General features: G+C 31.0%; 2 protein-coding genes across 2 annotated transcripts; one reads left to right on the forward strand and one right to left on the reverse strand.

The window, feature by feature from the left end:
• The first annotated feature begins 1,979 nt into the window (after positions 1–1,979).
• On the forward strand, positions 1,980–6,177 carry LOC127107805 (uncharacterized). Its single transcript, XM_051045129.1, has 13 exons — positions 1,980–2,258; positions 2,370–2,465; positions 2,583–2,660; positions 2,987–3,067; positions 3,181–3,400; positions 3,498–3,556; positions 4,240–4,289; positions 4,381–4,468; positions 4,562–4,822; positions 4,934–5,026; positions 5,176–5,280; positions 5,442–5,558; positions 5,714–6,177. The coding sequence occupies exons 1-13, from the start codon at positions 2,193–2,195 to the stop codon at positions 5,777–5,779; spliced, it is 1,380 nt and encodes a 459-aa protein (XP_050901086.1). The 5' UTR covers positions 1,980–2,192; the 3' UTR covers positions 5,780–6,177.
• Positions 6,178–6,985: 808 nt separating this feature from the next.
• On the reverse strand, positions 6,986–8,884 carry LOC127107804 (probable polyamine transporter At3g13620). The gene has a single exon (XM_051045128.1). The coding sequence runs from the start codon at positions 8,653–8,655 to the stop codon at positions 7,207–7,209; it is 1,449 nt and encodes a 482-aa protein (XP_050901085.1). The 5' UTR covers positions 8,656–8,884; the 3' UTR covers positions 6,986–7,206.
• Between the last annotated feature and the right edge of the window lie 348 nt (positions 8,885–9,232).

Raw genomic sequence — 9,232 nt, forward strand, 5'->3', positions numbered from 1 at the left:
ACTTGTTTGTCTTATATGTATAGCTCTTTGTGTAAAAACACAAAGAAAGACACATTTACATTTTATGGATGCGCCATTTAACTCTAATTACGGGGTTGGTCTAGATTGTCGTCCCTAGCACCCATCAACTACAACGACTTCACATTCCCGTACGCACAAAAGTAAGTTAATAACATTATTTCAATTTACTTACTTTATCCATTATTATTTCTAAATAATTTATTTTCACTTTTTTGATTTAGATGACCGGCTCGTGGTATGACTTACAACGGATGTCCTAGACACTAAATCACTTAGTATTACAGTCTCTTGGATCACCTTAGATCAGACGATGTATTGTCACTAAACGAATCAATTAATAATAATTAATTTTTTAATATTACCCATTTTATAATCTAATCTATTTTTCCTATTTGGTATCCATATCTAAACTTGAATCATCATCATGAAATCAGAGAAGAAGATGCATTTGTTTTTCCTCTACATATTTTTATAAAAAAACAAAATACGTATTAGTGTCAATTCAATTTGCGCAACCATTAAATATTTGCATGCAGACACAAATTGAATTGACAATACTATATAAACGTTGTTTTTGTTTGGGGACTTAAATCTTAAATAGGGAAAAAAATTCAATACTTGATTCTACGAGGGATTCAACTCATAACCTTTACTATTACAAACAACTAATCTTCCATTAGACCAACTATTCTACTTAATAGAAATATTACAACACGAATATATATTTCATAACTCTTTCCGTATTTAATAAATTACTTAATAATTCAACTATTAATAATTAATTTATTTATTTCAACTATAAATTACTTAATATTCTATTATGTATTTCATTATTAATATTTTATATTATTTAATAAATTAAATATTTAAGGATAATGTTAACTTGTGTCATTGGAACATATGTTAAAAGATTTAAAAATAGAAAATTCATATTTAAAAAAACAATAAAATTATTAATCATAAATATATATTAAATTCAACATACAATTTCCAATTAAATTTTACTATATTTATCTCTTAACTTGTGGCCATGAAATACAAGTTAGCATTATCCAATATTTAATAGACTAATATTTAATAAAATAAATATTTAATAAAATAAATATTTAATAAATTGAATAGTTGAAATATTAAATAGTTGAAATAATATGATATAATTATTTAATATATAATAATTGAAATATTTAATAAACTATTTAATAATATTAATATTATTTCATATATAAATAAACATATAATATTAAATAATTATTAAATAGTATAAAATAAAAATTAATTAATTAAACATTTATTTCAATCATAAGTATATTAAATAAAAATTAATTTATTAAATAATACGAAATATTAATACTGAAATACTTAACAGAATATTAAGTAATTTATAATTTAAATAAATAAGTAAATTATTAATAATTAAAATATTAAATAATTTATTAAATACTCAACAACGTTTCTATATTAAATAGAATAGTTTGCCTAGTGAAAAGTTAGTGAAAAATTAATTGTTTATAATAGTAAACGATATGAATTTAATCCCTCATACAAAAGTTTAATGTTTTATAATATAAAAATGAAATATAGAGAATTAGAAAGAAAATAAAATAAGAAACAAAATCAAATGCTCTCTAACTCACTAATCATTAGTTATTAATATATCTAAACTTTATTTATAAGATAAAAAAAATATTTATTATCCAATTATTGAATATTATATATTCTTATACTAATTTAATTTAAAACTAAATTAACTTTTGAATGAATTTAAATATACAAATAATTAAAAAAAACATATATCACTTTATTATAAAGATTTGTTGAAGAAAATAAAATAAAATCCACCTTTCAAATAAAAATTTAATTTCAAAATTCATATTTTTTAAAAATGATTTCATTTCAATTTTTTTTTAATACAAATGTGATAAATATTAAATACGTTTTTCCATGAATAAACGATAAAATTGCGTGCAGGTAGAGGAAGCAAAATTGTGAAAACTGAAAAGTGTAGTACCAATTAACAAAAGTGCATTTGGTATTTTAGGCACTAAAAAATTGATACAAGAGTCGTGTTTGGGTTTTTCAGTGTTCGAATGAACCACTTCAATCCGAGATTTGATTTGTGAAAGCGGAAAATAAAACCCTCCGAAAACCCAAAACCTTGATTCTCAATTCCGATGGATTTTCAAGTCGTCGTTCTCGCCGGCGGCGTCTCCAAAAAACTCATCCCTCTCGTTTCTAAGGTAATAACTCTCTTTCTTCTGTTTGCTTCGGAATGAAAATGGAAATGGAAATGAATTAAGATTTGAAATTTGAATTTGAATTGTATCTGAACATTTCTATTCCGTTTGCAGGAGCTTCCGAATGCTTTGCTTCCGGTGGCCAACCGTCAGCTTCTCTCTTACGTTGTTGAGCTTTTGGAGCTTAACAACCTTAAAGATCTCATAGTGGTACCATTTCGATAAATTACTCTTTATATATGTGAATATGTAATTTGAGTGAGTAAATTAGAGTGTTTTCATTGAATTGGTAGTGAAATTTTAGTGATGTTGTGGTTTTTTGAGTAGGTAGTTGAAGGTCAAGATGCTGCTCTCAACGTTGGAGCTTGGATTTCAGGAGCTTATGCTGATCGCCTCCATGTTGAGGTTTTCATTCCTTTTAATGCAATTGTTTTCTATCTATATATCGGAATAGTCGCGATTGAATTTTGCTTCTCTAGAGGAAGTAATTAGTGAAATGAGAAAATCTAAGAGTTAATATTCCAACCATGAGTGATTTGTTATGCATCTGCTTGTAATATCAGTCATTGATTTGTTTGTTAACAACTGATATCTAAGGTGAGTTGCTCACTTTAGATGACCCGGACCACAGATTCTTGAGTTCTTGTTTAACTTTAATCTTAAAGGTTTATTGATTTTGGTACTCTAGTCTATCCAAATGTGTGATGCTTTTTTGTTTATAAATGTCCTAGGTTGCTGCAGTTCCTGAAGATGTGGGAACAGCTGGTGCAATTCGAGCAATTGCACGCCACCTATATGCAAAAGACATTCTGGTGAGTTTCACTTTTCGCTGTTGCTTAACCATGAGATCTAGGTGATGAGTTAATGGAGAGGATCCTGATCCCTAGGTGATATTGATATTAATGGTTGTTTTAATTTTCTGCAGATTGTTAGCGGTGATCTTGTTTCTGATGTGCCGATTGGTGCTGTTGCAGCTACTCATCGACGACATGATGCAGTTGTCACTGCTTTGCTTTGTAATTCTCCTATAAGTGGACCTTTAGAGTCAGTGTCCTCTGGTGGGAAAGACAAAACCAAGAAACCTGGCCGCTATGATTTGATAGGGCTGGACCCTACGAAACAGTTTTTACTTCACATAGCAACTGGTTAGATCTCCATAGCTCCTCCCTATTATATGTGCTATATAGTGACTTATTGCATATGTTCCTCAACTCTCAAGTGGAATCTTGCAACAATTTTCAGGAGCTGAAGTTGAAAAAGATCTTCGTATTCAGAAGAGCATACTCCGTGCTGTTGGCCAGGTTTTTCTGTTTTTCACTTTTTCCTAGTTTCACTTTCACCTGCCTAGGATTTTCTCATATTATAAAAAGCTTTAGCTGTTCGCGTATGAAAATTAAATGTTAGTTTTAATACATGTCTTTCAAGCACATTTTTTTTGCTAGGTACCGTACCCGGTATGGGTATTGGTACGAGTTACGTCATTTTTAAAAAGTTCAAGCTACGGGTACGTCAATAGAAAAAGAGTTTCCCTATAAAATGTATCACTAGAAAACTAAATTGTTCAATTCAAAACAAAATATCATATTAAAAGTTAAGAAGTTAAAAATTGTGCAAGTTACCATAACAAAGAAACTAAAATATAGTATTATATTAATATATGAAAAAGCAACAAATTTTACTCGAACCAGAATAACAAGAAAAAATGTAGTACCATATGTATACCCATTACGGGTATGTACCTAGTGTGGGTACTTCACCATTTTAGAAGTACCGATGTTTCAGAGGTTATTGCATATATAAAACTCTTGTGTAGCACATAGGACAATGTTATTAATGTTCTTTTTCTGTCTGTCAAGATATGGAAAGTTATTAATATGTTTAGGTTCATATGAGTAGTGTAAAACAAAATTTAACAGAATACTTTTGCATGTTCCCCATTTTGATTTCATTGATTTTTACTTTTTATAAATTGTTTTTCATGTAGATAGAAATAAGAGCTGATCTAATGGATGCCCACTTGTATGCATTCAAAAGGTATATTTCATCTACTTTTTGACTGCCTTATATCTATATTCTGAATCTTAAATTAGTTGTGATTGTATCCTGAAACATAATTTTCTTGCAGATCAGTTCTACTAGAAGTACTAGATCAAAAGTGTGAATTTAATAGCTTAAAACATGATGTCTTGCCATATCTTGTCCGCAGCCAGCTGGTTAGTTGTTTAATGTTTTTGCAGGGAGATAGTTTAAAGGATGCTAAACATGTAAGGATTCTAACCTGGTTATACTTTCCTAATGAGAACTAGAAATCGGAAGTATTATTAAATGGCACACCACAAGCAGAAGAAAATGGAACTGAGAAGGGTATTTCTCAAAAGAATCAACAAATGTTATCTCAAATACTTGCTAATGCATCTGAGCCGACATTTCATGTACGTCATGCACTTGGTACTAATGGTTCTGACTCTGTTCGAAGAACCCATAAATGCTGTGTCTATATTGCTGGAAGTGGCAAGTACTGTACTCGCCTGAATTCTATACAAGCATACAATGATATAAACCGGGATGTAAGTTTTTTATTTTGCCATGGCTTTTTATGAAACACCTGATATTCCTTTACATATTTTTCACGCACAGTTCTGCTTGCATGGGCTTTATTCATTTTTTTAATGTGACAGGTGATAGGAGAAGCTAGTCATTTGTCAGGGTATTCCTTCTCTGCTCATAACAACATTATCCATCCCACTGCAGAGCTTGGGGCAAAAACAACTGTGAGTTAGTTAAACACTGGAGAATGCAGACAATTCACAACTAATTTTACCGTTTGTACTCTAGTCATGGTTTCTGGAATTCAGTTTCAGAAGGATTTATTTAGTTTTTCCCATTTTTAAGTTTATACATTATTTGTGATTTATTTTAGGTAGGACCACATTGTATGCTGGGGGAAGGCTCGCAGATGGGTGACAAATGCAGTGTAAAACGATCTGTCATTGGCCGCCACTGTAGGATAGGTGCCAATGTTAAGGTGGGATATGTTACCCCTGCAATTAACATGAAGTTAGTTTTTGGTCCTTTGATTTACTTGTGATACAATAAAATTATTAGTTTTACTAAGGCGCTGTCTTCAAAAAAATTGTAGAGTTTTCTTTCATTTGTATTTATATTATATATTATATATGTATGCAGGTTGTTAATTCAGTAGTTATGAACCATGTTACTATCGGTGATTTTTGTTCAATCCAAGGTTCTGTCATCTGCAGCAATGTACAGCTCCAAGAACGTGCAATACTAAAAGATTGCCAAGTAATTTGTTTCTCTTTTTCTCAGTTTTCTAGATATTTTTCATGATTGCAATTTGTTTGGAATGTTGTGACATTGCCTATACTGGCATTTTGGCATTTTGCATTATTACAAATTTACAATTTAGATTGGAGTGGTGACATTGCCTATATTGGTAGGTCGGAGCAGGTTTCGTGGTAACTGCAGGTAGTGAATGCAAAGGGGAGGTATTGGCTAAGAAATGAAACTGGAATGTGAAAATCCAGGGTGGGGAAATGCATAGCAATTTAACTTTTGTTCTACTTCAGCGTTGCTTAGAGCAAATTTTGCGGTTGTTGCTGTCAATAGTTACAATTTGGAGATCATGACAGGAGGAACAAAGAAAGTTAAATATTTCCAATCTGTAGTTCTGTCATTTGCATTTATATTCTCTTATAACCATAGTTTGAAAATGGCTTCAATTCAATCGGTGTTGAGTATAAACAACCACCCACTGTTTTCTTAAACTCGAACTTCTGCCATTGAAATGTACTATGTTTAAGAGACTTGTCTGTTGGTATCATATTGCTGCATTAAAGTAGTATGATCCTGCACAATCAGTTTTGTACTTGATCAAAGGAGTACTATTGACATATTTTTATTCTGTTTTGGTTTTTCTTTTCTATACTTGTTTGCAGTTCTTTTTCTTCAAATCTAGTCACGACAGACAGTGTTGATGATAAATTTCTATTTGCTTTTGATGCTCAATGTATTATAATTCATTTGAGGTCACTGTTTTTAGTAATAAAATCGATGTTTGATCAATTAACTATTTTCGTTTGTGTCACTAGACTTGATATGCAAAGCTGGAGTATAAAAGTTTTAGAGGTGGGCTATGCTTATACCAAAATAGTTACACCGTATGCTTACACTGTACTTCTTCAGCTTCAATTTAACTGCAGCATAAATTATAATTTTCATAAAAATAATAAATAAAATAAAATAGTAGATTGTATAGTATAAAAATACGGTGTAATGTCAATTGTGGGTGTCACTAGATCATTTCTCAAAGTTTTAATACATGTTGTTTTGTCATCCTCCTTCTCTATTGAAATACACCCTCCTCAAACTCTATTGAATTGTGATAAGATTAAGTTTGCTAGCATAGCTTTCAATCAGAATGAATCAACTTGATGTTTAATGTAATATTAACCATTCACAAATCATCTTATTTTTAAAGTAGTTATGATCAAAGACAGAGATAAACTATTTCTCATGGCCCTCATTTTAGATATTCTTCAAAATGACAGAAGAATCTTTAAGTTTTCAATAAAGAATTGAAGCATTGGAAGAATCTCATACCTACAAATGAATCTGTCGGCATAATCCAACTTGCCTTTTTCATTTCCATACATTTTAATAATTCACTACCACTACAAATTGGGATCTTGAAAACCCCATACAAAATAAAATAATAATTAATCAATGAATCTACATTGTCATTCAGACGTTTCATGACAAATTACAATAGTGACAGGAGAATCCAATTTCTCCTTTACAAAAATATACATATTTTATTACAAAGATTGCTTCAACCCAAATAAAAAAATATGTCACATACATAAATTAACAAAAAGCTTGCTTCACCCAGACTAATAGTAATAAATAGCAATCAATCAATACCCAACAACTTCTATATAACAATATCTTCTTCTTCTTCCATTTTATCTCCCACTCCATTGAATTCAATCCACCTCTTGGACTTGCAAAGAATCATGAAATAATACAACACTATCCCTAATAATGTTAAGAAAGTACTGGCCACTAACACAGTTTTGGTAGCAACTGTCATCACATAAACCAAAAGCACAGATGGAACAAAACACATTATAATCAAACCAAAGAATCCAAAAGGAACCTTATAAGGTCTTTTCATTGTAGGGAATTTTTTCCTCAACTTAAGGAAAGAAGCAAACTCCAAAAGCATCCCTAAACTATACAAGAAATTCACAGTAGATATAATCTCTGTAAAACTAAAAAATGTCATAGCTAGTGATATTAATGTCGAAATCAAAATCGCCATCCAAGGTGTGTTAAACCACTTCGACCTTTCACCGAATATTTTCGGTATAAATCCCAAATCAGCCATACCCAAAAGCTGATACGCAGCGCTACTCAATTGAGCTTCAAACAATCCAATAATCGACAGAACCGCACCAATTTCCATCCAATATTTCAACCAATTTCCAGCAATCAAATAAGCCACATTTGCAAAATGCCCACCAACCCAATTCTCTTGATCAAGTGGCATAGCACCGGTTGCAGCCAACAAAGGAATTATATAAGCCAAACAAGTTAACAATCCAGCAAAAAACAAAGCTTTTGGAAAAGTTTTATGTGGCTCTTCGACTTCCCCAGCTAAAGTACTAGCACTATCCCAAAAATTCAAGTTCCAAAAAACAGTATTGAAAAAAAGTGTCCAATCTTTCTCCACACCCTCTTGACCTAAACTCAACCATCTACTAGGCTCAATCTTAGGCAATGAAATCAAAGACATCAAAACAAATGGTAAAAGAGAAATCACACCTAGAACAACAGCAGTATAACCAACTATAGCCAAACCAGAATAATTCAAAAAAGATAACAAACAAGTTGAGACAAAAATTGAGACATAATGAGGAAAACCAGAGGACAAAACAGGAAAAACAAGTTTAAGATAATCTATACATAGAACAGGGTAAGATGCTAAATTTATGACACCACAGAAAAATTTCCAATAACCCATAAGAGAACCCCAAAAAGGGCCAAAAGCTTCATTAGCCCAAATAACAAATCCACCATTTCCAGGAAAAGTTGTGGCTAATTCTGCAGTTAAAAGTGCCTCTGGAACACTCCAAATAAAAGGGAAAATTACAAAACCTAGAATTGCAAAAAATGGACCTGCGGCTTTAACGGTTGCTTCCTCACCATAAGGTCCACCAGAAACCTCAAAGTAGATGAGAAAGATTAGAGGGAGAAGAGCTAGTTTTCTTTGTGATTTGAATCTTGGGTTTGGATCTTCTTCATCTACGTTTTGGTCTAGAAGATGTTGATGATAGGAAGTTTGGGTTGGAGAATGAACGGAATCATCAGAATAACCCATATGTTTAGATTTGGTTTTAGAAGTTGGAAATTTATGCTATGTTTTGATGATACTTATATATATTTCAATTCCAATTCCAATTCCAATATTATAGGTGAATAATATTGTTATAGTAGCAAGATACACCAATTATTTGTGTATAATTTTAGTCTCACGTTTAAATGATGCTTGTACACATCTCATAACAGATACAATAAGGCAAAGACGTGTACTACTATATTCAATTATTCATGTGTTTGTTTAAAAATGTTATTTGATTCAAATAATGTATGTAACGTGTACTACATGGTATGGGTTTATGATTTGTAGGGAAAGTCATCCATTTAGGCTTTAATTTCGTCGAACCTTATAATTTTTCAACATAACTTCTCGTCAAACTTGACCCTAGTGCTTTAAAATCCGAACAGGTCATCGAATCAATAAGAATATTGGATACTGGATCATTACCAAACTGTATAGTTAAATTGGATAATTCGATTGGATAAATTGCTATTTATAATAAAATTATGTTATTATTAAATCGATCGAATTGAATGTCCCGTTCTTAAAAAATCACAACACATACAAAATTTAAATT

The sequence above is a fragment of the Lathyrus oleraceus genome, chromosome 7 (assembly GCF_024323335.1).
Source record: "Lathyrus oleraceus cultivar Zhongwan6 chromosome 7, CAAS_Psat_ZW6_1.0, whole genome shotgun sequence".
Classification (NCBI taxonomy): Eukaryota; Viridiplantae; Streptophyta; class Magnoliopsida; order Fabales; family Fabaceae; genus Lathyrus; species Lathyrus oleraceus.